This window comes from Rasamsonia emersonii (genome assembly GCF_000968595.1).
Source record: "Rasamsonia emersonii CBS 393.64 chromosome Unknown ctg1118621759973, whole genome shotgun sequence".
Lineage (NCBI taxonomy): Eukaryota > Fungi > Ascomycota > Eurotiomycetes > Eurotiales > Trichocomaceae > Rasamsonia > Rasamsonia emersonii.
In genome coordinates this window covers 1-27,421 of record NW_013563314.1, presented here as the reverse complement: position 1 = coordinate 27,421, position 27,421 = coordinate 1, and the positions used below count along the sequence as shown (strand labels likewise).

General features: G+C 49.7%; 5 protein-coding genes across 5 annotated transcripts; 3 read left to right on the top strand and 2 right to left on the bottom strand.

The window, feature by feature from the left end:
* Positions 1-3,727: 3,727 nt before the first annotated feature.
* T310_1052 (uncharacterized protein) lies at positions 3,728-4,981 on the top strand (the record flags this gene model as incomplete). The annotated part of the gene is made up of 5 exons (XM_013476064.1): positions 3,728-3,802; positions 3,846-3,882; positions 4,395-4,486; positions 4,573-4,691; positions 4,804-4,981. The coding sequence occupies 5 exons, from the start codon at positions 3,728-3,730 to the stop codon at positions 4,979-4,981; spliced, it is 501 nt and encodes a 166-aa protein (XP_013331518.1).
* Positions 4,982-10,617: 5,636 nt separating this feature from the next.
* On the top strand, positions 10,618-13,627 carry T310_1051 (von Willebrand and RING finger domain protein; the record flags this gene model as incomplete). The annotated part of the gene is made up of 5 exons (XM_013476063.1): positions 10,618-11,258; positions 11,333-11,562; positions 11,624-12,326; positions 12,385-12,689; positions 12,759-13,627. 5 exons carry the CDS (start codon positions 10,618-10,620, stop codon positions 13,625-13,627), a joined length of 2,748 nt encoding a protein of 915 aa, XP_013331517.1.
* Positions 13,628-15,233: 1,606 nt separating this feature from the next.
* Positions 15,234-18,430, top strand: T310_1050 (Pyruvate dehydrogenase E1 component alpha subunit; the record flags this gene model as incomplete). The annotated part of the gene is made up of 13 exons (XM_013476062.1): positions 15,234-15,278; positions 15,450-15,691; positions 15,748-15,988; positions 16,044-16,068; positions 16,127-16,172; positions 16,246-16,309; positions 16,360-16,391; positions 16,445-16,503; positions 16,658-16,728; positions 16,809-17,117; positions 17,174-17,331; positions 17,403-17,857; positions 17,925-18,430. The coding sequence occupies 13 exons, from the start codon at positions 15,234-15,236 to the stop codon at positions 18,428-18,430; spliced, it is 2,253 nt and encodes a 750-aa protein (XP_013331516.1).
* A 676-nt stretch (positions 18,431-19,106) lies between these two features.
* On the bottom strand, positions 19,107-23,057 carry T310_1049 (30S ribosomal subunit S4; the record flags this gene model as incomplete). Its single annotated transcript, XM_013476061.1, has 6 exons — positions 19,107-20,664; positions 20,961-20,966; positions 21,184-21,210; positions 21,439-22,430; positions 22,498-22,848; positions 23,022-23,057. 6 exons carry the CDS (start codon positions 23,055-23,057, stop codon positions 19,107-19,109), a joined length of 2,970 nt encoding a protein of 989 aa, XP_013331515.1.
* Positions 23,058-25,122: 2,065 nt separating this feature from the next.
* T310_1048 (DNA repair protein Rad26) lies at positions 25,123-27,421 on the bottom strand (the record flags this gene model as incomplete). The annotated part of the gene is made up of 2 exons (XM_013476060.1): positions 25,123-26,961; positions 27,014-27,421. Coding segments are annotated over 2 exons (2,247 nt in total), but the record flags the coding sequence as incomplete, so codon positions are not given.

Genomic DNA, 27,421 nt, shown 5'->3' with positions numbered 1-27,421 from the left:
AAAACCGGCATTCTCCATTTTCCTACATTTGAACAGGCTTCCCCTGATGAGACCACATAGCCGGCTGCGCTGGGTGACGCCAGATGGAATAGACATTTTGCCGTGAGTATTCTGTCAGAAGTGGAGACTGCCCTAGGTTTAAAGCCGTGTCAGGTCGCTCTAGAAAGGATTCAAGGATTCCAGTCATTATCCAGTGCAGGTAGGTAATGAACCAGTGGTGGATTTGATTCCAGCAGGCTTGTCAGATATAATGCAACGAAGTCATGGATAGTAATTGAATCCTAACCCCATGGTCTAGCACATGATAAGAAGAATGGGCAACTTTATTATTAGAGATTCTATATAAGATAGATACAACATGTTTATATTTCAGGTTTGCGTATAGTACAACGAGGTATCAAAAAAAAAAAGAGAGAGAGAGAGAACAAGGTTCAGAAGTCTTGAATCCATGGGCATGACGTTCAAGAATCTTCGCGATGAAACTCTCATACAACTTGCAAACTGGTAACTAGCTGCATTCATCCAAATGAATGGTATATAAATTCCGAAATAAACGAGAAGCAAACATATCAGATGGTCTAAAAGCAAAAAGAAAAAATGCCATCAAGTAAAAAGTCTTCCTAAAGCTAAGCTGAGTAGAGTAGAGTAGAATAAGGTAACGAAAGCAACGCGGTCGAAAATCTGGATAGATAGAGAATCGCTTTCTTCCCATGCAGGATGATTCCTGCGAGGAGGAAGGAAGATGGACAGTAAATTCATATGAATAGAAATATAATAAATACGATATAGGCGTGACGAATAGAGTGAGTGTCCAATCAAATACAATAAAAAATGAGTTAAATAGCCCCGTTTTTCACTCTTGAAGATAGTAAATTACGGATGTTTTTTTTTAAGAAAAAAAAAGAAAAAGGACATAGAGAGGGGGAAAATCAACCCCTGGCTGCAGCAAATTCATACGGATAAGAAGATACGATAGATCGATCGATCCTGATTCCAGGAGCTACGCTTTATGGATATTACTCAACGACTAATAGAAATATATTGCTCAGCTTGAATTGTGTTTCAATTGCGGGAGTTAATAAATAAAAAATATAATTGCAAATGAAAGTTAGTCATCTCCTTTCCTCTCCTCTTGGACAGTTTTATGTATATATTACGAATTTAGATATCGGATTGCAACTAAAAGAGGAAGAGAGACAGCGTAACTATGGATATTAGTCCAATTTAATTAACTACCAGGAGATTAATCCAGCAATAATGAATGCCATGAATATCATACTGGAACAGAGTTTGGAACATATAGGTAAGCTCAATTGAAATACAATACAGAGAAGAGCAGCAGGCAGAGTGATCATTCAAGAGCCAGTCTTGTTTTGCCAAAGTTATCCTTTGCAATTGACAGAGATGACAAGGATTCTATTCCTAACCATAATACAGATGATAATGAGGATGACATCGGATATCGACCCGGTAAATGGATAATGGATGGATATCAACTCGTCATCTTATCTAATTCTCAGTTATGTCGTATCATTGCTTGGTCGTGTATACTCCGTACTGACTTATTGTCTGTTGTATACGGAATACCTATCTAATAATTATTGTTTCTATATGAAGCAATGAATTTCTACTGACAAATAATAACACCACCAATCAGCAAGCTAATAGATTCCCTTTCTGACTATCTGCAGAGAAATGGTTCAAGATCAACACACATGTAACAGCGCACGGGAAGAAAAATTCCAAAAACTCGACTACTGCCGCGTTGGGTAGTAGGTATGTGTGTAGCGTGCCTAGGGATCCCTGGTTCACGCGGAAACTATCGAAACTCTAATAATGACACAATAATAACTGTGGATCAATAATACGGAGTGCTAGACAATGAATGGATGGATGGTGGATGGACGGTGCCGATGTTATTTAATTTAATTTTAGATTTATTAGACTTTGGACCCTTTCTGTCGGGTCGGAGGATAATTTTGCTCCGCGAGGTAGTAGTTGTAGTCAGTACTCAGTATTCTACAATTCGTATTGTATTCATTATTCGTTGATCAATATAGAGCGAATAATGAAGTAAATAATAAATGGACTATTAATTAATGTGAACCGAGCGGGCAGGCTCTTCTAGAAAATGGAATTAATTTAAATAATAGTCTGTGTCTGTATAGACTCAATTTCGGTCGATCCGGGGATCATGGATGACATACATACAGTATAACATTGTTGACGATCAGCCGCGAGTCATACGTAGATAGCTCGCTCGGTGGATGATCCCCAACAAAGCTTAGAACTCCACGTGTCTTTTTCTCAATAGTGATGAAACTATATCCCTGAGTGGCAGTTCTATGGAGTATATACTCCGAATATCCTACCTGTAGTTGACTCGCAGAGTTAGCTAACTAGCCACGAATAGAATATTCCATGGCTGCACTACTAGGGAGATATATACCGACCAGGTATAGAGAGGGTTCCAAACTTCAGTGATGATAGATCCATCCATCCCGTCTACTCCACTGCCTAACTAAATAAATAGAATACCCACAATCTACTCCGTACTGCGGCCTGCCTTACTGGAACCTTCCAACTGTATGCATGCAACCTTACCATGCAATGCACGCATAAAGCATTGATTGGCCATCATTGTTCAATGGTACAGTACAATAGGTAGCACTCTGTGCCGTGAGCAAATTCAATCAATAATCGTAAATAAAATAATGACACGGGACTCAATCTAGAAGTGGTTAGTGGTTAATCGATTAATCCCCCCCCAAAAAAAGACATAGCATATCCGAACACCTAAATCTTATTTTATTTAACTTCCATAATTAATCAATTAGTAGATCGATAGACGTAGATCAATCGAGTCTGGAAAATGGTACTGTACGCCGTCCCTACGGGTAGGTGCATACATTTAACAAAATTAAGGTTGGGAGTAGATCGATCTATTAGTTAATTATTAACTTAATTGATTGAACTATCGGTTTTTTGTTTTCTTTTCTTTTTTTTGCCTTTCTTTTTCCTTGCCTTTGCTTTTTTTTTTGCTCTTGGGTATCCCTTAATCATGGTTCCTTGTTTTTGGGACGGTGGGCCAACACCTAAAAATAAAATACATCCACCGGAGGACCTGTCCTGTTCTTTCCACCCCTTTTTTTAACTGGTATCTTTCAAGGCTAGGTAGGTAGGTTGTCGACCACAAGGATTGTAATTTGTAAGAACTGTACTATTCCAAATGATTTGTCACATGCAGAGACATGCATACACGTTCTCCTGTTCTCGTGCGTAGACACGGATACGGACACGAGTGCTGCAAGTCTCCACTCTACAGATACGGAGTTTGTACTCCGGAGTACTCCGTACTCCGTACTGTACAGATAGATAGTTTAATGACGTCGAACGATCCTGGAAGAAAACTAGCTGATCATTAATACGGAGTAATTAATTAATAATAATAATCTACGGCCTTTCATGGAGGTATGTAGGTACTAGGTACATCTAGGTACTCGTACAGATTCCGTGAGCCAGCAGTGAGTGGGGTGATCTTTTCAAAAGCTAAAAGCTCTATCAAATCGAGGATAGAACGAAAAATTGGAAAATCCCAGTAATTGTATCGGCTATAGCCTATTTATCTTATTATTCCATCCCCATACATATACGGAGTATCCTCCAGACAATCCCATCGGCATATGACAAATTATGAATAGATAATACTCCGTAAAAATAGGGCATCATGCGCTCCGTGCTCAAATTATTTAACTTGTGGCAGACAGTGGCACTTGTGCGGGTGGTGCTGCCCAGAGTAATAGTGTGTGGTGCACAGATGCTCGGCTAGACAGACAAGACTATAGCTATCGATTGTCGATCGTCCTGCTGAAGTACTCCGTAGTCCGTAGTCCGTACTGTACTTACTTGGACAGTGTCTATAGTGAACCAGGAAAGCAAGTTGGGGGCGGATTTGTAATTCTTCAGTCAGTCTGTCAATCTATCTGTTCGTCGTACTTGCACGTAGCTAGAGATATACCCAAATTATTAGCGAGCAACACTCATGCCGTAGATCATGCGGAGTGACGAGTGACGAGTCGGGTCGACTAATAGTCGAGTTTGTCCGTTCGCTCCACCATGCACGTCAAATCCCACCACACTAGAACAGCGATCCTTTTTTCTTCTTTTCTTCAGTTGCGCTAGTCACATGCCGACGAGTCTTCTACACTCCGTACACGCTGCATAGACTGGGCTTGTCGGCACTTACTGTACATAGCTAGTAGGTAACTTGCAGGGTGGGGGATATTTCTAACCATCATTGTAAACATAACATCATCGACTATTAATCTTTACCGTGGTTACTACATGCAGCCGCCCCCGTCCGCCGTCCCTCTACGTACTGTAGATCTTTCTAGACTTTTGGGGGGGGGATCTACGCAGTACAGTAGTAGATACTGTTGGCGGATGGTCGACCTCGTGGATTTCATTTCCAACTTCGGATAAGGGCGTAAGTAATCGCAAGGGAGAGAGGGTTGGATATGGATCTACGGTTCTACTTCTATCGTGAATGGTGTATACGTATGTCATTTGCAGTGCTTCTTCAACTGGTCTGTGACCTTTCATTCTGAACCAGAATTTAGACTGATGCATGGAATATTCCAGATGGATTTACCGGACAAGGACCAAGTAAAGTGTACACAGTACGAGTGTATGTATGTATGGAGTATAAGGTAGAGACCTGATAATTCAAGATAAGCTGCTGCGGGTAATCCTGCCCATCCATCCATCCATCATGTCAACTTAGCTACTGTACTCCGTACGTAGGTGCACTGACACTTGCACTGACACTGCATGTTATGATAATGCCAGTGCTATTGTGAGTGACAGACAGACATATCAATCACTCACTCACTCAATCAATCAATCCATCAGTCATGTTCTGTGGCTGTCCGTCCGTCATGGGGCCGAATCCTTCGCGCTGGGTCAGAGCATACCTACATAGTTTGAGCTTGAGCTTGAGTCTGTCCGGGATTGAGTTTGGGTATCCGTCCCGATCCATTGAATTCCAATTCCATTTTGGTGTGTGTGTTCGAACGTTCCATGGGAATAAACAACTGACCCAAAAAAATGGGGATTGCATTGCATTGCATTGCAGATGCAGAATACAGAATGAATACAAGAAAGAAAAAGATTCGTGTGAAGAATGAATGAATGCGACTCTAGGTACTAGATCTGCAGACTGCATGCAGATATCATGCGAGCGAGGATCGATATCGTCATGGCTCCAGGTGGGGGCCGGGGGCCAAAGAAGGACACGTGCACGGGGTGATCAGTGCTGACGGGAATGGTCACTGGAATGCGTAACAGTAACTACCTCTGTACGGAGTAGGCAGGTAATTGTAATTGTCATTGCTCATCATATGCACTGCAAGTGGCGTAGATCATTGACTACAGTATCAACGGTGTGATTAATTGCATGGTAAGGTTCTGTGGTGGATAGATAGATTGGCAGCTACGAACCATTGTGAATAGGTAGGTAATTACTGTACATGTATGTGCATAACAACTCACTAGCGATGCCATCAGTCATTAACTATACACATGGAGAAATTGCAAAAATTCGTCTTCGCCATGACAGCTTCTTTCAACTAGCACCTCCTGTAGGCTGTAGCTTAGTCATGGTACAGACTACAGCGAATAACAGTGTAGGGCCTTTTTAAGGGGAATTTGAAATTCTCTACAATATGCATTCAAAAGGATGTCTTTGTTGGTGTTGGTTTTGGTTGTTTGTTGTTGGTTGGAAGGGGATTATTACTGACAATCATTAATTAGATTGGACTGGATGGATGGAATTCACGCCGAACAGACAGATGCCTGTACATACACTCTATGTAGATGCTGTGGGTAGCACAGTGCAGGCAACAAAGTAATTAATTAAATTAATTATCCGGAGAAAAAGTATGCAGGCATGCAAGCAAACTACGTACGGAGTCCGTAGAAAAGATTGTCCTACTACCGGGTAGCAATTGAATTGCGATAGGTAAGGGTTAGGGAGTGATGGTAGATAGGAGAACGACGGAGTAAGGAGTAGGGCGTTCACGTCGATCGATCGGAAGAGGACTGCTTCAATACTCCACTCGTACGGAGTACTCCAGTGTACTCTGTACTATGGCATACTCGGATCCAGCGTGTAAATATATCCAACTTGGATCTGTACTCTGTAGCCATGCTTTCTTGGCGTACGAGTATACTGCATGACATGCCCCAGCACCTCGTGGACAGTGGACCGCTGGCACGTGGGTATTAGTCAGTGATAGTTTGTGTGTCTTCGCACTACTCGAGAATTATTGAGTCGCATCACTCCACGCTGCATGCTGACCAGCATATCGTTATCACCACGTTGCAATTGATACGCATTATCATCACAGATCGTGAATGAGACTGGTCCTAATTGAAGTTCGAAATGTGTCTATGTGATGGATGCTCGTTGGACAGAGCTGACAGAGCTGACAGCCAGCGACTCGGAGTTCGCATGACGAATCATTTTGCAGTGCCACCAGCAGTGCCGTTCTCTGCCTGAAAAATATCCCGAACACGAGTCGACTGTCGAGTCGACAGTCTCGACTCGCGAGGCTCAAAATCGAGATTCTCCCACGGAACTATTGAAAATGACTGGGGCCTAGTCCCGCCGGCCACGTTGGCGCAGATCAGCAGCTGAGCACGACTCGTGCGACAGAATCTCCCCTGAGAGCGGTCACAAAAACTCATTCACCAGATTCACCACCCCGTTGATTCGTCGCATCCAGCAGGCGAGGAATTGAGCAGAGATGGATCTGCTGCCGCGATATCTCCGGGAAAACCTTATTTCTCCCTGCTCAAACGCCCATTGCGTGGTCGTGGATACTTATAATTTCGTGAACGGCGACGATCGAGCTGTCAGGCTGTTTCATCAGCCGAGGCTACGATGGAGAGGTTTCAAGAGAGTCAGACCCCTGACGACTGCCGCAGCATCTTCGTTCTCCTTAATTCGCCGCGCACACCGCCAAGAATGCGAGCGGGTCATGATCTTCGCCACGGGAATTAACGGCTGCCAAAGACGCGCGGGGCATCCGGCTGAGCCTATCACGGGGCTGGCGACGATTGTCATTGCCGCTCCCGGCATAGCGAGCATGTTCTGCAGCGCGTCGTCGCCCTTTTAGCGAGCTGTCAAACCGGTGCCGTTGCGCTGATCATCGCCCGACTCATTCCTGTTCGACGACTTGGCTGCTTTTTTGGTGTGCCCAACGGTCCCGTCGCGGGGGAAAGTTAAAAAATCTTAATGTTTCAGCTAAGAGTCAGGTCAAAACTGCCGGAGCCCGGCAGGGCCACAGGGGTTGCGAACTTGCGAAGTTGGAACGCGACTCGCTTGGGGATTGGCCATTTGTCTGGTTCTCCCTGACAGTCTTGACTCCTGAAGCACCAGTCGCCTCCTGGTCTAGTTGAAGATCGGGTTCCTGAGAAAGCCACAGCAGTTTCATCTGCTTGCCACACCCGTAAAAAAAAATCTCCGGAACCCTTCCGACCAGGCAGGCGGTATGACGAGTTCAGGATTAAGAGAACGATTAAGGCGGGGCCTGAGTGCTAACGGAAATCCTTCCGTTGCCTTGTTTTTGGTGGAGAATGGCAGCGTAACCGAAGGCCTGGCTCCGGGCTAAGAACTCAAAGCATCCAAATCCTTTTTTAAGATTGCCTGCTGACAGTCACTTCACAATTATAGATCTACTGGTCGAAATACGAACGATGCAAACGATGCGAACGGGAGAGTACTCCGTATCGCCGCTACACAACGGTCCTGGCTTCCGAACTCCCCGACTCAGACAAAACACCGAGCTCGTCCGGCCGACATTGCGATGCGTCACAAGTTACAACTTACAACCAGCATAACTTAGTCATCACCTTGATCGCAAACTTCAAGCATGATATGGTGATTCCAGCTGTCGTTTGGCGTCATTGACTCTGACCATACTCTGGGCCAGCATGCGCATCCTTCCGGCAGCGATCAAGCTCTTGTGGGTCCTATCATGATTGACAGACGGTTGACTTGAGTCTTGACGAGTAGAAGTACAGACAATGTCAGACATAAGCAGCAATCTGTACTGAATACGGCGTATACGTCGTGGGACTGCAGGTTGATTCTGTCGCGTACGGAGTACAATGTCCATGTTCGTTCCGACGGCAGTGGGCGATGGAGGCAATGCAATAATATCGCTTGTAAGGAGCAAGGATCACCTGTCGGCTCTGGCCAGACGCACACCGCAACAGGAAATACCTAGTGGTCTGCTGCCAACACGTTTCAGGAAGGTAATCGTCTCAATGGAGTAATCCTTCGATATCTAGATCGAATCCTTCGAGCGGAGGCGAGCTGTATTACGCCAGACTGTACAGAGTAGTGGTTGAATTGATTTAATCGATATCTCGCAATTTCTACCTATAGCTATAATAATTGGCAGGAGAATGGAGTAGACGCTGTACTAGTCAGGAACTCGTCGAACTCGTCGAACGTGTTGGTGCAGGATGAAGGCCCCTGCAGAGTAATACTTCCAGACCCAGATGCATGGCGCAAGCAGTGGCCCAGCAGAGTGCTTGAATCATAATGGGTGACGCCGTTCACGCTGCGATCGGGTGGGCACTGGACCACGCGGTGTTGCATCTCCGCTGCACGGGCCTGGCCAGGGGCCGGTGCCAAGTCCAGGCACGAGGCCGCTAGTCGACTTCGCCCGTGCAGCCACGCCCGGCGCATGGCATGGCAGTGGAAGTACTGTACAGCGTCTCCCGCACCCTGTCTATGGGCAGCATTGGGCTGCAGGTTATGTCTGCGCTCTCACAGGCCTCGACACGGCGCCATCTGAGTGATTCTGGGGCTTCTTTTTTGCAGTGCTATTTTGACTATTCGATCAGTCGCGCCATAAATTATAATAACACTGTGCAAGGGTGGGGCTCTCCGCCTGGATCTCATGGCTACTGGAACTCGCTAGCGCGTCGCCTGCAGTCGCCTGGAACCTAAAAAGCTCCGACCCAGAGCTGCGTTAATGAGCCTGCCCTAAGAGCAAGGCCCCCTGGGCAGCCCCTTAGCGGCCCACGGAGAGTCTTGACTGTACTGACTGTACTGCGTTCCCTAGGCTGGCCCACTCCCCGCCGCCCCCTCGCTCGGCGCGATGGATCGGCTCTTGCCAGCCCGCCGGTCCGTACTGGCGCCGGTGCAACGATTCCCATGGACTGTCCCCTGAGCTGCGCTGCTCTCCAGCGCAAAATCTCCCCCAACCCGGTCCAGCCTTCACCAGGCTGTCCTGGGCGAGCTAGCTAACTAACGCCCTGACTAACCAAGACAGCCCTCTCTGTGCTGTCTGCGAACCCAGAAGCGCCGTTGGATAGCCACCTTTTGCGTTTGCCGCTAGCTGCTTAACCATCATCCTTCACTGCTCGCACGCCTTCTTCTTTGTCGTGTTCTCCATCTTGCATTCCCTTTTTTGGGCCCGGGGCGCTTTTTTGAGCTTCTTGTGTCCTGCCTCTCCATCCTTTTCCCCTCCTCCCCCTCGATCGTGCGCCCGCCTCTGCACGTCGAGTGCCTCCCCCAGGGCCCATGTGGAAGCATCGGTCCTCTCCCAAATCGGACCAAGTGCCTCGAAACGAATCGGGCCTCCATCTGTCTGACTTTTCTCTCTTTGGGCGCTCCAAGAACAAGTCCCCGTTTGGTACGTAGCGCCGTCCTGCTTCTTGGATCTGACATGTGTCATGCGTTTTTTGTTCTTCCTGTCATCGCAACACCCGTCCATCTCTCTCTCTCTCCCTCACCCTCTCTACCATCCCTCTCCCTCTCACCTCGATCTGGCTCTTCTGATTCCTGTTCCTGTCTGGTCTCTCATTTTCTCCCTCCATTCTTCCCCATTGACCATTCACTCTCCCGTCTGGGGTGCCTTCTTTTTTTTTCTCCGCCCGCTGTCGTGTAGTGGTTCCCCAGGACGAAAGTCACTGACGGGGACCATATCCTGATGGTAATAGATCTTCCCTCCCAAAGGCATCGCACCGGTTCGATCACGACCACGAGATCATTCCGTCATCCCTCGCACAATCCCTCCGAGTTTCGTCCTGGCAGCAGCCTCTCGCACCAGTCTTTTGTCTCCGGCCACCGCGCTCCCTCGAGTCTGAGTTACAGAGATTCCCCGGCCGCGTCCGGGTCGAGGTGGGAGAGCTCTGTTCCTTCCAACCGGTCTCAGGCGTTGTTCAATTCCAGATCAGGTCAGACAATGGCTGGGGTGATGGATGTCGATCGTTCGCGCACCCGGCGGGAGAGGACCTTTGTGGGCAGTGAATGCGCCGTCTGTGAGGAACCCTTGGAGCACACTCTGCGCGGCGAGAGGGTGCTCCAATTCTCCTGCGGCCATGTCACCCACGAGGCCTGCTTCTACGAATACATCAAGGAGTTCGAATCCCAATACTGTCCGTCATGCAATGCGCCGCTGGGATTGGATACCAGCAGGGGAGGCAATGTTTTGGATCTCGGTAAGGAAACCGCTCTGGCCCAGCGACCAGTGGATCAAAACAGAGAGCATCGCTAACTGATTTGCAGAGAAACTGAGCAATATCGTGCGCTCGGCCACGATGAGCGACACCGCGACGCAGCGGAGTGGGCTCACAACTCCGACTCCATGGGATCAGACCGGCAGTCGCGGCCGGCCCATGAGCCACGAGGAGAGTATCCGGTCTGTTGGCCGTGATTACCGGCGTGACAGCCGTGCTGAAACTGCCAGTCGGGTCGATCGTTTTACAATGGCGTCTCGACAGCACATCCGGAATGATAGCAGTGCTACTGGTGCCGCCTCGTCCCCTGACTACAATGACGGCCAGCACCCCGGGACAGGCAGGAAGCATGACTACGACGTGCAGGCAATGGAATCCGATGTACCGCGATCCGGTGCCATCAAAAATCCCATTCCTGCTCCCATTGTGACCGTGCGCAGCGAGTTCCCGACCCTGAACCGCTCGCGTCAGCAGCAACCCCTGACGTGCCTGGTCACGGTGGAGGTCCCCGACGGGCAATGGCGTCCAGACATGGAGGATCTGCGTTTCGCGCAGCCCAGCGATCCGCTCCCTTCGGAGGATGTCTACAGTCCCGTCCGGTCGCCGACCGTGTCGTCGTCGGCATCCCGGCCGGTCCCTTATGAACCCCAGGAGAATCTCGACGAAATCGCCGAGGAATTGCGATGTCGCGTGGACAACTGGCATGGCCTCGAATTCCAACGGTAGGCGTTTCCTTTTTTTTTTTGGATGTCTCATCATCAACCTGTTGTACTGACTGGGGGGGGGGGGGTTTCAGGTTCGGCAAGCTTCGTCTCCATGGTGTCCTGCGGGTGGGCAAGGACCGGGAGTCGTGGCAGGAATTGGAGTGCTACCTCTTTGGTGAAATGCTCATCTGTGTGAAGGAGAAGAAGAACGCGGAACCCATCCAGTTTGAGGATGGCCGTCAGAGGCGAAAGAACACGAGATGCACGTTGAAGGGGTCAATCCTCATCAAGAAGCATCTTCGGGAGGTCGAGGCTGCCTCAGGTAAGAACACCCGGGTCCAATTGACGTTAAAGCCGGATCTATCTGACTATCTTTATGATAGATGAACCCATTCTGACTCTCAACCTCTCCGTCTCGGAATTGCCTTGCTTCCACCTCCGCTTCCAAAACCGTAACCAGTTGGAAATCTGGCGACGAGCTCTCCTGGATCTTCACAATCCGGATCCTCCCATGCGAAATCCGGACTATGATGTGGACAACTCGGGCGCTGAAGAAGATGACTACCGCACTCTGAAGACCAACAAGCGGCAGTCATCGGCTACTTCTTCCTATGGCGCTGCCAAGTCCAACAACACGGCCTTGACGGACTACAGCAACTCCGCGAGAGATCCGGCCCCCGTCAGCTTCCATGTCCCGCTCGACCTGGTCGTCGTGATTCCCGTGTCCTCGTCCATGCAAGGCTTGAAGATCACCCTTCTCCGTGACACGCTGAAATTCCTCGTCCAGAACCTGGGTCCGCGCGATCGGATGGGCTTGGTGACCTTTGGCTCCAGCGGTGGTGGTGTGCCTTTGGTCGGAATGACCACGAAGACCTGGAGTGGCTGGGGAAAGGTCTTGAACTCTCTGCGTCCTGTCGGCCAGAAGAGCCTGCGTGCGGACGTGGTCGACGGAGCCAACGTTGCCATGGACCTGCTGATGCAGAGGAAGTCGACCAATCCCATCTCCACCATCATCCTGATCAGTGACTCTTCCACGTCCGATCCAGAAAGCGTGGATTTTGTCGTGTCAAGAGCAGAAGCTGCTAAGTGCGTCTCCCTCCGACAAAGCAAAAGGTTGATCTGGTTGCTAACGTTCTCGTCGCAGGGTCGGCATCCATTCCTTTGGCCTGGGCCTCACCCACAAGCCGGACACTCTGATCGAGCTCTCGACCCGAACCAAGGCATGTTACACGTATGTGAAGGATTGGATGATGCTCCGGGAGTGTGTCGCTGGATGCCTGGGCGCGCTGCAGACCACGTCTCACCAGAACGTCAAACTCAAACTGCGCTTGCCTGAGGGCTCTCCTGCGAAGTTTGTTAAGATCAGTGGCGCGCTTCACACCACCAAGCGTGCTACCGGAAAGGATGCGGAAGCCGCTCTGGGTGACTTGAGATTTGGCGATAAGAGAGGTGAGTTTCCTTCACATCAGTCCTTTGATCCCTTTCGTTGATTCCAGAGTGCTGACTTGTTACGGACAGATATCTTGGTCCAGCTTGTCATCCAGCCAGACAATTCGTCGCAAGAGCACGTACCACAAGACCCGTGGGAGAGCATCGTGTCGGGATTGGAAGCTCTCGGAGGTGGGCCAGATGGCGATGAGCAACGGGTCGTCAGTGTAGAAGAAGTGCCATTGATCCAGGCGGATCTTACCTACGGGGACATTCTCCGTGATGGCCACTTGACCCATTCTCCCCGGCCGTCTTTGCTGGCAATCACCATGTTGCCGCCCAACCCCAAGAACAACAACAAGCCAGGCAGACCGCTTACGCCGCCAATTCCGCCTCATCCATCCATTGTGCAGCGCCGCATGGAGCTGCTCACATCCGATATGCTGACTCGGGCTCTTACCCTCGTCTCACGTGGACAGAACGACCGTGCTCAGCACCTCCTGACCGAAACTCGCAGTATCCTCAAGGGTCTCGGCAAGGGTGGACTGCCTCCTCTTCCCCCCGGTGCCAAGGGCCCAGGGGCCAGCGATTCGGGCAGTGCCGGCGATACTCCGGGCTCGTCATCTCCACGGTCATCGAACTTCCAAGACGGCAACTCGTCTGCGGCGTCTGACACGGTTACCATCACCCCCGTCGCTGCAGTCGATCAACATATCATGGCTGCTCTGGATGCCGACCTGGAGGCGGCTCTGGAATGGATCAATCACCCGGCGGTCTTTGGACGGGATTCGCGGAAAGCGGTCCTCCAGGCCATTGGTGTGATCTCTTCGCAACGGGCCTTCACGTTTAGGACACCGTCCGAATCTCTCTGGGCGGAGAGAGTCTCTGGAGTGAAGCGATTGACGGAGCGATCGAAGGAGTGGCGCGAAATGGGTGATGATGCATTGACTGAAGAATGAAATGATTCACATTTCCCCTCCTCTCCCTCTCTCAAAAAGTTCGAAGCACGTCTTATTGTGATGACCCTACTATTTTTTGGCTCGTTTTGTTTATGGCTCATGCGTCTGTTTTTCTTCTTCTCCTCCCCCCCTTTTTTTGATTTCCCTTTTTTGTTCACCCTTGTATGATACCATTCTGTTCTAGCGTGATGCCACAATTCTGATGCTCCCTTTCCAATATTTTTTTTCTTTTTGGATGGACATAGGGTGTGTATATCTGTCTGTATTTATTATCCTGGGAGTGTCACGTTTTCGGTTGGAGGTATTCTGTTTCTAGCTGACCCGGGATGGTCTATCCTTGTTGGTTTTTTTTCTTCGGTCGTTACCTTTGTCTTGATCGGTTTTCCTTTTTTCCCTTTCTGGATTCTTGCTTTTTCCCCTGTGGCCAGCTTGGTTTTGGTGTGTGTGTGTGTATTTTTTTTTCCCTTTGCCCCTTGTACGTCCATATCTGTTCTGTTTGCTCTGTCCTGGTGATACTTTGTTTGATTATTCCCCTTTTTCTACCTTGTTTTTCTTCCCCATTTCTTGTGGAGATAAATTTGAGGCTTTTTTTTCCTGAACGCAGGTTGTTTTTCATCAATCTCTCTCTCTCCCTTTCTGTAATATTTCATGATTTCAACTTGGGTAGTCGTATCGTAACTTCCGAAACGAGTCGTAGTAGCACCGTCCAAAATGTAGTTAACTGTGCCTACCTGGGCTAGCTAGGTAGGTAGGTCTGTAGTAGTATCTTACACCAGAGAAGGCCGATTCCAATCGTATTCGTACGACTCTTTTTGCGGATTTTAGATCATACCAAATAGATGCTTACCTGTTAAGGAAGCAGGCAGCTAACTCAATGCATGGCAGTGTTTAGAGCGTGCAATGATCTAGGACTAGAATCTATCATCGTCCATTGATTTGCATCCATTCTTCTTCAGATTTTGGCGAATAGCAAGAAGTCTAGATTGTATAGTATACAATTCCTGAGGGCTGCAGTCTCCACTCCCCAGCGTCACATGTCTGTACTAGTACTACATACTATGGACCAATCCGGTAATTGGTCCAGCCTTGCGGATCCGGACTGACTTCATCGGTCCGCCTGCTGCCGCTGCCGCAGCACAGGAGCTTCGATAAGCACCGACCTCGAATACCTACCAAACAACATGACGAATCGACAATGAGCGCTGCTGATTGATATGAACTTGTCTCTTCCTGACAAGTTTTTCCTTTTCTTTTTATCAGCTGTCCGAATCGCGGACGTCGATTGACCAGCAGGCAGCAGCAGCCACCCGTCCATCATACACTCTACAGCGCTCCGCGGCACCAGCACGATGCAGGCCATCGCCAGAACCTCCTCCTCCTCCTTGCTCAGCCTCTTCCGAAACGCTGCTCGTCGCTCGGCTTATGCGTCATCTTCTTCAAGACCAAGACTGCTGAGTTCCTATCAACGCGCGACAGGCCGATCGTCCCTGTCTTTCTTCTTCCGTCCGGCGGGAAATAGTCGCGTTCGGTTCTTCTCTTACTCCGCCCCTGCGACTCAGAGGTATGTTTATAAACGATTTGGACAGCCGCAGACTCCTTGGCCACAATGGCAATGGCAGGGCCAAGGCCAGGGCCCCGGCAGGCCACCGTGGTACGTCCAGCACAGATATCTGTTGATGGCCGTGGGTGCGTTTGGAGGATTTTATCTTTATAATTTGGAGACGGTGGAGGTAAGGATGGAATACGACAGTCATTCCTGGCCTTTCTTTTTTTTCGTTATTGTCATTTATTTTTACTGACGCTGCGGTCTTTTTTTTTTTAGATGACCGGTCGACGCCGTTTCAACTGCATCTCTCCCGAACTAGAGTTGAAATTCGGAGAGCGGAATTACCGCGATATTCTTCGACAGTACCATGGCTATATCCTCCCGGCTAACCATCCGTACACGGTCATGGTGAATCGCGTCCTGCAGCGATTGATTCCTCAGTCGGGGCTTCCGGGAGCGGATTGGAGAGTGCATGTTATACATGACGACCATATGCTGAATGCATTTGTTTTGCCTGGGTAGGTTTCTGAGGAGCTCTTGACGAGGGGCATTGTCTGACTCCTTACTTCCACAGAGGCAAGGTTTTTGTGTTCACCGGTATCCTGCCTATCTGCCAGGACGAGGACGGACTGGCAGCTGTGTTGGGCCACGAGATTGCCCACGTTGTTGCGCACCATCCTGCAGAGCGGATGAGCGGGAGCTTTATCGCTCTAGTTGTAGTGGCTGCCATCTCGACTCTGTTCGATGTCTCGGGGCAGATCCCTTCGATGTTGATGAATCTTCTCTACAGTTTACCGAACTCAAGGACGCAAGAGGTTAGTCCTGGCGCGGTGTCTGGGTATTTGTTCTGGCAGCTGACTATTCTTCCAGGCTGAAGCGGATAACATTGGGCTACGTGCGTTCTCGAGATTGCGACCAGATCACTGCGTTTTGTGCTGACCTTTTATTTCCAGTGATGATGTCTAAGGCGTGCTTCAATCCCGAAGCTGCCGTTAGACTGTAAGTTTTAAAAATTCTGCCTTATCTGGCATCCATCGAGTGAGAATGAGCTGCAGCTAATCTCATAACGCAGCTGGGCTCGCATGCAAAAGGCGGAGAAGGCTGCTCCACCCCAGTTCCTATCAACACACCCATCGGTAAGATCTGCATTCTCTTCCGGGAAAGACAGGAACTGATTTGCCGGCAGAGTTATAACCGAATGGAGGCCATTCGCGGATGGTAAGACTGCTCTCCTCTGAGTCTGGGGTAGTGATTTCTAACAACAACCGCAGGCTACCGAAGGCCGAGATGTTGTATGAGAATAGCGGATGTGCGTTTGCTGGCCGATATGGTGAGTGTCTTCTCAAGGAGAAGAAGCTATAACATGACCGCTGATGGTTTATTTTCTGGATTTTACAGTGCAGGGATTCCACGACGCTTTTCACCGTGGCCCATGGGGATGGTAATGGAGATGCCACATCTGGTATATATACTTGGGTTAGCAGTAGCGTGCGAACTTTATAGAGCGATTTCTGTATATTCTTCTCGGAGATATAGACAAGATCTTCTGTGGTATGTATGTATGACATGGCATACAATCTATTAAATTAATCCTCTTGAGTCCTCCAAGACAATACCTACTGTAAATGCTATCAGTTTGCCGTGTTTGCATCGTTCACACCGGCGTCGACGAATTGGTCTAGCTCCTGCTTACATAACACGCCCCTGCCGGAACTCGGCGAGGCTTGTCCCCAACAACAACTTTCCGCTGGAGAGAAGAGCGGTCTCCCCCTTTCGCAGCTGCTTCATCACCGTCCATTGGGCTCTCTCTCCTTCGCCATGTTCTCCCGAGCCTTGTGGGCGCGCCAGGTCGCGCCTCTGAGACGCCAGGCCCTTGCTCCCTTCGCCGCTCGCCGCTCTGTTACCACCGATGCGGCCTCGTCGCATGCTGAAGATATCCCGCAGGTAATCTGAGATTTTTGCGAAAGCTATATTTGATGTATTGTCTGCTTGAAACGCAGGCTGATCACCATTTTGGCTTCCAGGAGGATGACAAGCCCTTCACGGTCAGGCTCTCGGATGAGAGCTTCGAGACGTACGAGCTCGACCCTCCTCCGTACACGCTGGAGACGACCAAGAGGGAGCTGAAGCAGATGTACCACGATATGGTCGTGATAAGGTGCGAAACAGCTGCGACTTGCTTCTTCTAGTCTTGTACCTCTGGCTTACAATTTTTCTTGTCTTCTGCAGGCGCATGGAAATGGCTGCGGACCGTCTGTACAAGGAAAAGAAGATCCGGGGTTTCTGCCACCTGTCGACTGGCCAGGAGGCTGTCGCCGTCGGTATTGAGCACGCTATCACCAAGGCTGACAAGCTGATTACTGCCTACCGTTGCCACGGTTTCGCCTACATGCGCGGTGGTACCGTCCGGTCGATCATCGGAGAGTTGCTGGGTCGTCGTGAGGGTATCGCGTACGGCAAGGGAGGCTCCATGCACATGTTCGCCCCCAACTTCTACGGCGGTAACGGAATTGTCGGAGCGCAGGTGCCTGTTGGCGCCGGGTTGGCTTTCGCGCAGCAATACACGGGCGAGAAGACTACTACTATCACCCTGTATGGAGATGGTGCTGCCAACCAGGGTCAGGTCTTTGAGGCTTTCAACATGGCAAAGCTGTGGAACCTGCCTGCCATCTTCGGTTGTGAGAGTAAGTTGAACTGGCATTTATTTTTTTTTTCCCCTGATTGATGCGATGACTGACATGGCCGGTTTAGACAACAAGTACGGTATGGGTACCGCCGCTTCTCGCGCCTCCGCTCTGACGGACTACTACAAGCGTGGTCAGTACATTCCTGGTCTGAAGGTCAACGGCATGGATGTCCTCGCCATCAAGGCTGCCGTTCAGTACGGCCGCGAGTACACCACCGCCGGAAAGGGCCCCTTGGTGTACGAGTACGTGACTTACCGGTACGGTGGTCACTCCATGTCCGACCCCGGTACGACGTACCGTAGCCGTGAGGAGATCCAGCGGATGCGCAGCACCCACGACGCGATTGCGGGTCTCAAGCAGAAGCTGCTCGACTGGAAGGTGGTCACGGAGGAGGAGCTCAAGGCCATCGACAAGGACGCGCGCAACTTTGTCGACGAGGAGGTCGCCGAGGCCGAGAAGATGGCTCCTCCGGACCCAACCAGCCGCATCCTGTTCGAGGACATTTATGTCCGCGGCAGCGAGCCTCTCTGGATGAGGGGTCGTACCGTTGACGAGACTTTCTACTATTAGACATAAACCTCGCCTGCGGGTTAATAGGACTGAGTTGGACGAAGGGAGTTAATAGTAACTAACCTATATCTTCGTTTTGTTTCCATATGTGTAATTTAGCCAATGCACACACTCATACACACTACACATACACATACACATATACTCGCATTTATTTATTTATTCATTTCCTATACTATACTATACTATGCGATGCGATGCTATAGCGTACGTAAGTAAGTAATTTACATACATATGTACAGTACGATTGAATCTCACACGAATATAAACATGTGTTCAATAGAAAAGCAAAAGCTGCTGCTACTGCTTGTGTATATTATTATCATTAATTGAGTGTCATCTAACATAATAGTGTATATGGGCAGACTGACAGGCAGACAGACAGACCGACTGACTACCTAGGTAGGTAATTGATAGAAGGACAATGACGATGACAATGACAATGACATGACACGACTCCACGACTCCATGAATACAATACAATAAAATAAAATAAGTTGACACTGGCGGTAAGTAGGAGAGATTGGCAAGAAGGGGTATCAGTGAGTAAGTACATCCACAACACAAGACAACAATAATATAGCTAGATAACAGCCAGCCAGACAAACGGGACTTAAGAAGGCAAGACAGAGAGAGAGGAGACGAGGCCAAAAAGAAAGGGTTGGTTAGGTTACTACTACTGCGGCTCCTGCCGGAGCATCTCCAGAATCATCTCCTGCGTCTGCTGAATCGAGTCTAGTTTCTCTTCTAGCTGTGCGCGGTCTTTTTTCAGCTCGGCCTCGAATTCCTTGCGTAGTTCCTCTTTTAGTTCTTCTTTTAGCGACTCTTTGAGTTCTTCTTTCAGTTTGGCGATTTCGGATGCTGGTAGCTGCTGCGATGACGTCCCGTTCTCTGTGGTCGTCGTCGTCTGTTGGGACGTGTCTTCTGTTCCCCTGGTTGGTGTTTCGTTGTTGTTGGATGATGAACCTGCTGCTGCTGCTCCTGCTGCTCCTGTCAAGGCAGAGACAACAGGTGATGAATTTGTGCGCTGTTGCTGCGAGGCGGCCATGTCCAAGTGCTTGTTCAACTTGCTGAGAGTCTCCAACACGGCTGATGTCACGCTCTGGTTCTGGTCTGCCCCTAATGCCGCGTCTCGGATTCCAGCCAGAGGCGTCTGAGGCTGAGGCTGAGGCTGAGGCTGAACGGCAGGCTGTCTCTGGCTCGAAAACATGGTGTCGTATCCAGCAGGCAACTTCACACCTGGTGGAGTCTGGAAGACCGGTGGTGCAGGCGCAGGTGCAGGTGCAGATGCAGCCGTGGTCCCCGGCGTAGACGAGTTGGTTGCGTGGGCAGGGCTGGAGAAAGACCATCTCTCTGGCGTCGACTGCCAGGGCAGGACGTCCGAAGAGCGATCCTTTCTCTTCCTCCCTCTGCGCGAGTCGCGGATCTCAATCCGCTTCCTCTCCGCCTCCTCGAATCGCTCCCAGTTCGGGATCCAGGCATCGACCTGTTCACGCCATTGCGGGTTGGACAAGTCCTCTCCGCCGTTCTCCTTCTGCTCCGCAAGGAATTTCATCCGCTGCTTCGTGACGATCTCGACTTTGCGCCGCACGGAATGCCACGAGTACGGATGGCCGTACTCGCGCGTGAATTCTTCCGTCACTGTCCTCCACCACTCGCAGAGCTTGTTGCGCTCTCCGAAGGTGGCGGCATGGCGGTTACAGATCTTGAAGAGCGACACCTCTTCCTTTGTCGTCAGGCGCTTTCCATGAATGCGAGAGCCATATGCATCTTGAAGATCCTCGGGACGTGAGATGGCCGTGGAAGCGGACGCGGAGGTCGTCGTATTATCTGCACCGTCCGCCTCAGAAGCATTGACCTGTGGCGTCGGTGCAAAGTCTGGGTCCTGCTCTTCCGTGTCTGCAGCTGCTGCATCTCTGGTGCTTGGTCGACTGCCCGAGTTGGGCTCATCTGATTGCGCTCCCGGAGTCTCTTCCACGGGAGTCTCTGCGGCAGGGGTCTCTGCGGCGGGCGAGTCTACGACATGTGAGATGGACGATACCCTTGGCCGTAGTGTAGACGGAGACGAAGAACCAGGGTTCTGGTTGCGCTGCAACACCGAAGGGAGCCATCGCAGCTGGGGCACCTGGAAGGATGAAGTGCTCCCACCAGAGGGATGATGGGACGATTGGGCGCCAACAGACGACGCGGGATCTCCCTGCCACGGGAACATGGCCGTAAATATATTAATTATCCTGTATCTTGTTTGTTTGCACCAGTCGCGTCGCGACGTACAGAGTCCGTTGATAATAAAAGACGGTGATAAAGCCAGGACCAAGGAATGAAAAATTCGCCGCCAGGACTGAAAGTTACGGCTTGGCAGCTCCGCGTGCTGCTCTTTCTCTCAGAACGGATATTTTCACCTGGCGCGCAACAGTGGAAACTGCAAGGCTTGGCAAATTACGCCAAGGAATACATCCCAGCTAGTAAATTAGAAAGTATATATTAACGCGTAATCTCTACAAGATACGCTGTTTTCTTTTTTACTTACCATGTTCTTTTATTTGTTATTTGTTATTTTATTTATTTAGTGTCTTGAAGGAAATTTGTACTGTAGATGGACAATCTAATTCCTGTTGGAGTATATTGATAGGGGCAATTCTAGCAATCGTGTTGTTTGACCTTATATTTGTTCAGTCCTCCTTAACTATGCACCTCAAAGTAACTTAATTTAAGCTGGATTCTCATTCAAATTGGACTAGTATACGACGTACAGCACGACTTGACCAGGGAGTTCAGATCTATACATTTACACTAACTACCGTGCTATGTTGTACAGTACATAAGTTATTAACCAACTCCAGAAACGACTCGCTCCGGGTCAACATGCCCCGAAACCCCCATAAGGACAGACCCATGAAGATCTACGAGCACGCGCGGATGGAAAACCCAGTAATACAAAACGACTTGAATAGGGCGTAACAGAACAAAAAGTTGGCAGCCATGGCATGCATGCATGTCGGATCTACCGTCGGCGCAGATACCACGCGAAAGCGGCCTGTCCAACAGACTCGGGGAACGGGGTGGGCACCTCTGCAACACCCGGTCTAGCCACCGGGTGCCGGAGATAGACGGCCGCGCAGATGTTCTGGTTGACTTCGAGGTAGCGAGGGATGAAGGCAAAGGCGCTCATATAATCGCGAGGGCGCCAAGGGGTCGCGTAGGGCTTAGTGCTGTCGATCGGGTTGTCGCGGAGCTGCTCGAGAGCCCGTTTCAAAACATCGAGTTCCTCGTCCGTGAGCTCCGATGTCATCTCTTCGTCCAGGCTCTCAGGATCCTGGGCTGCTTTCTGGAAAGCCTCTTTCAGTTGCTCGCTAACACCCTCCACGTTGGCAGCTGCCTTGGTCTCGGGTTGCTTCGCCGGCTCTGAAGACGATGATTCAGCTTTCTTAGCAGCCTCAGAGTCCTTCTGGGTACTCTTCTCATCCTTCTTGTCTTCCTTCTTGTCTTCCTTCTTGTCTTCTTTCTTCTCGTCTTTCTTCTCCTCTTTCTTTTCGGCCTTCTTCACTTTGAGCTGCTTCATGAGTTCCGAAAATTGCTCTTCGAGGTTGTCAGCCAGAACAGTGCTCGAGCCGGAGCGAGAGAGGACGCTTCGAACGGCCTTCTGGAAGCCGCGGATTTCCTGCTTGCGCTTGGCCGGAAGCACATCCTTCTCCTTCGACAAGATTGTCTTCGCCTGACTAAGGAGTGTCTTCAAGGTCTCTCGAGGGTCCTTCACTTCTTTGGACTCTTCTTCCGCTGCAGGCTTCTCATCGCTGTTCTGGGCCTTCGTCTCTTCGGCTGCTTGGCCTTCTGCAGAGCCCTCGGCCTGAGCTTTTCTTGCTTCGGCCGCAGCCTTCCTGGCCAGCCGTCCTTCGCGACGCTCTTTCCTATCCTTCGGAGCACCAGTGGCATACATGACGCGTTCGGGATCGACTTGGAATAGGTCACCGGGGTTGAGAAGGTAGCCGGGGTGTCTCATCTGCCAGAGAAAATTAGCATATCAAGTCCATTGACCGTCGACCAATACATTGTAAGAGATGTCGTACTTTTTGCCCGTTGACGGTAACCGCGCCATGAATGACAAACTGCCGGGCCTGTCTCGTGCTGCTTGCAAACATGGCTCGGAAGATGGCGACGTCTAATCGCCGTTCAAGCGGAGCGAACGTCATTTGCATGTACGGCGTCCGTGGGGGAGAGGAGGCAGATTTTCGGCCATCTGGTCTCTTTTCCAACCCAGAACCGCGACCAGCAGAAATCTGAGATCCATCATCCTGGGCAAGTTGCGCAGGGTTCATGGGGACCACACTCCGTATGCGGCGGGAGAACATGCGAGTCCATAGACCCTCGCGAACCTGCTCGCCATGGTACGCTCGAGCCACGGACTTGGCAGCCCATTTCTGCTGGAAGAATGTTCTGTTCCCAGTTGGGGGAGAGCGGAATCGATAGAGGTTGTATAGGTTATACTTGCTCCATGATTGCCGGATTTTCTGACGGAAAAGGGGAACACAACGTCAGTAGCTGAATAGCATTGGGGTTCAATTGAAAATAGAAGAGATGTTTTCAGACTTACCGCCTTGCTCAAAGGCGTCGTAGCCCTGTTCCTCATGGTGACGGCGTTGAGTAACCGGACAACGACCTCCTCTCCTGCTCATCCAGCGCTCCGCGGATCTTCCAAATCTGAATTCAAAAAACATCGCTCAGCAGGTCACGTGAGTCAAACCCGGAAGGCTGCATTGTTTGCTCAGTTTGAGACACAAGATAAATAATGCAAACACATCACGTGCATCGTTGCCTATTGCGGGTCACCAATCAGAAAGCCTCGCTTAATTTTTAGCGTCCTCTCCCAAAGACATAAATACCCGCTGCTCCCCCCGTCCTTTTGGAATTTTTCTTTCTTTCTTTTCCTCATACTTACCTTGTTTGGGTGGCTGCGATCAAGAAGGCGGTCCACCACGGATTGGTCCCTGCATTGCACAGCGTGGCGGAACAATCCGTCCAACGGCCTTCGGGTCATTGGCAGGCGTATTCTTTGGCCCCTATCCACTTTGTGGAAACTCTCTATCTTTTCATCAATCCCTGGCCTTGAGCGAGGGCTTGGAGAAGAGATAGTCGTGGAGTAGAGTTCTGTCTTGATGTGTCCATATACAGGCTGTTTTAGTCTCTCGACTGCAGTCTTAGTGTGTCCTCTTCTCTTGTCCTATTCCATCTTGACAAGCTTGTGTGCTCCCCAAACTGAGAGTGTATCTACGGAGTAATTAGCTCAGCTAGGCAGTAATCAATTTTACCGTGTTAAAGCGCTCTCTATTTTGACCTCGTAGGTCATGGCCTTTTAATCAGTTCGTATAACCTGTATTGCCATAGTTCTGTTGTCCTCTTAGAATGCGACCGTTATCTTGTAAGAATTCCACGCAGTACGTAGTAGTCAAATTATTACTCCTAGTCCTCGTCTTCGTGAGTCGAGACGCATCAACTTGCTTTCAACTGTCGCGTGGCGAGAACTCTGGTATCTTCCTTCATTAGGAATAGCGTGATATCACAGCTTAGTCATCTTCTCCGTAAATAGGAGTAATTAACCAAGTTCGGCCCGTTTAGTACGGAGTCTAAAGTACTGGCCACCTGGAAATAACCATACTGTTAAGTTGTTAACAGAGCTCCAGTTCTCCAACCCCCTTTAATACGTAAAGTCACGATCTGGCCACATCCTCTCTTCTTTTCTCACTTTTAATTTCGACTGGCTCAGCAATTGGATCTTGAGAACTTAAGGATCATCAAAAGATTATCAGGTTGTGTGATTTTATCCAGCCTCCAAGAAAGAAAGGAAGGAAGAAAGGAAGAAAGAGGCCAAGTATACTTATAATAAACATACATACATAACTATGGTAAACATCATCATCATCCAATCTTTTTTTATAACATTATCGACATACTTACCTACTACTTTGATAATCGACATACTAAAACAAAGAGTTACAAACCACAGGTCCAAACACCAAAACAAAAGCGCGCAAATGAGAAATATGCGCGCCACGAGGCCGCAAAGCACGGCAAGCCCAAGAGCGCTCTCAAGCAGAAAGAGAAGTTAAAGTCCCCCATTTCGACGGGGTGGGTAGGTATGTTACTTACATACATTACATACTTACTTATATCGCATTATATAAGATATGTCTTTTGTGTTTTTTACTAACAAGGACGATTTATAACTAGTGCTCCTTGCTTTTGTCATCTGTGGTGGACTTGTGTTTGAGTTGTTAAGGGTCATTCCGGAGATTTGGTCTGCTATTACGTCTTTCTTCAGTCGTCGGTAATTAAAAAAAAAAGGGAAAAAAAGGGGAGAAAACAAAAAGAGAGGGTGTGTTCTTGTTTTGTCATCTGTACTGTATTGTCAAATTCCTGGGTTGTTGTTGTGTGGGTGTGTGTTTGTGTCACATTTACATTGAGATTGCTGAAAGGCAATAGAGAAATATGGCCTGTTAGTTCTAATTTACACATGTTGCATTGTTATATGGAAGGATTCGTACACATTTGTCATCAAGGGTATCTGGTTTCATTTCATTCATATCTCATCATCGCTGAGAAAAACGAAAAATATAGCTCTACATGCATAGCTATTTCCCGTTCTATTGTCCCTCTTATTAACTCCGTATATATGCAAATGAAGTCAGCAGTCGCGCTCACTCGTTCTGCTGTGAATCGTCCATGCTACTGAGACGTCCGCCGCTGGGAAAGGCCTCAAATATAGCCTCGGCTTCCTCAGGATCCATGTCTTCGTCTTCCAGCAAGCGGCGAGCCATCTCCATCGTTTCTTCGGAGATCCCAGATTCCAGATACACGCCCTCGCTGAACGCGAGTCGTGAGAGGACGATGCGATATTTTTGTGTCGCACCCGATAGAAGTCGCAGCTTGGAATGCAGGTCGACGCCACCGTTGTTCTGGATCACCCCGTATATCAAGTGCATCAGTCTGTTCACGAGTGCCGTGCGGAGTTTGTGCTCTGGGGGTTCGGTATATAGGGCATCCAGTTCATCGTGCATCGACCGAAAGAGCCGAGCAAGCACGAGGGGATGATTGGCGATCATGGCATTGCCATGGTTTTTTGCTGGATCGGGAGCTGAAAAGGCCAGCATCTCGAAAAATGCCAACGCTTCAAGACGCATCTCGCAGATTTGCGAGGGACGATACGGCTCCCGGCCCTCGTCTACCTGGATGTTCTCACTGAAAAGATTCGCCACCCGATCAATAAGATATCCCTCGATTTTTCTCTGTTCTTCCTCGGTTTCTTGGATACTCCCGAAAGAATTCGGACGAATGCTCGTCGGCAGAATATTCAAGGTAATGATGATATCGTCGACCAGCTGGTGACAGTTAAGCATCGTTAGTATGAAATCGAATCGAATACTTCTCCAGAAGTTTTCTTGGAGGCTCTCATCATTGCGGCACGTTGTGGCTATAAGATACAAAATTTCCAGAGCCTCCGTCGAGTCAACTTCGTCATGAAGTTCCGACCGCGGGGTCTGTCGGATCTGCCCCTTACTGCGACTTGACACAGGAGAATGCTCGAACCGAGGAGTTGCGTTGACTTCCACAGAGACTTGAAGAACAGGAACAAGATTTTCGATCAGCTTTGGGGCGATCGACGCTGTATCCAGGAGCAGAATGAACTTTATTATCGCCATAAACATAGGGATCGGCTGGTAAAACTTCTCTTTCAAAGCACGCGACCACAAAGAAATAATGATATTGGCAAAACCCACCGCGTAGTTACCTGAGCCAAGGACGGATGCTTCTTCCAGTACAATCGAAGAAAGCTTCCGGCCTGGTTCAGAGGGGAATGCCATCCTCGCCATAACTTCGATATCCCGTTCTGTGTTTGGAGGCGTCCGGTGGTTCCAGATCCGTTGCATATACTGTAGATTCCAGTCTTCCTCCCCAAAGGTTGGTCGAACCTTGCCATGTGCGGTCTGTTCTGTTTCTACTGGACGAGCTTCATCCACTGCCGGGGGTTTTGCAGGACTCAGTTCGAGTGACGCAATCGGTATGGGATTGTCATCACTGGCCTTTCTCTTCCGCTTTCCAGGGACGACGGGAGTTCCTCGTCTGGACCGGCCACCGGGAGATTTCGTAGGGGACGAGACTGCCATTTCATCATCCTCGAATCCATCTCGAAAAGGGAGGACTCTTGTCTTCTTTGGCGTCACAGGCGGGGCCTTTTCCTCTGCCTTGTTCTTCGCCTTCAAGGTATGCAACTTTAAAGTTTCCTCGCGAAGATCTTGCCTCAGAAACGCGTTCTCCGTGGCGAGATTCCCCTTGTCGGCTTCCGCAGCTTGAAGCGCTCCTTTGTGCTTCTCCGTTTCTTCGGTGAGTCTTTTTTGTAATGCAGCGATTTGGCGGTCGTATTCTTTGACGAGATTTGCTTGATTGGAACGTAAGATGGCAGCCTCTCCTGCCTTGGCTTGGGCGTTGTTCCTGGCTGCAACCAGCTCCTGCTCCATTCTCTCATTTTGGCGACTAAGCTACGTGATAGTCAGCCATTGCACGTTTTCAAGAACAGTGTTGTGGCCGTACCTCTTCAACACGAGCTCTCAATTGCGCTACTTCGTCCGCCAGGCTATGCGATTCACCACGAACATTGCCGCCATTATGTGAAGCATAGTGTCTTTCCTGGGGCTGCGGTTGGGGTTGAGGGATGGTTGGCTGATCAGGATGCCTTTCAGGCTGCCTTATGGGAGCTTCATGGCGCTCCAATCCTTCCATGGCACCGTTATTCTCCAGAACCTCGTCTCCATCCTCCAGCACCATTGCATCCAGCTCCCCAACATCCATATCGCCATATTCGCTGGATAACCCCTGGTTTTCCGACAGCGGCACGGTCAATGATAGACTGGGGTCGCGATGCGCCCCATTGTGGAATTGGGTATCGTCCTGCAAGGTTCTGGAGGCATGATGTTGCTGTGCCTGGGTTGCTTTGTAGGC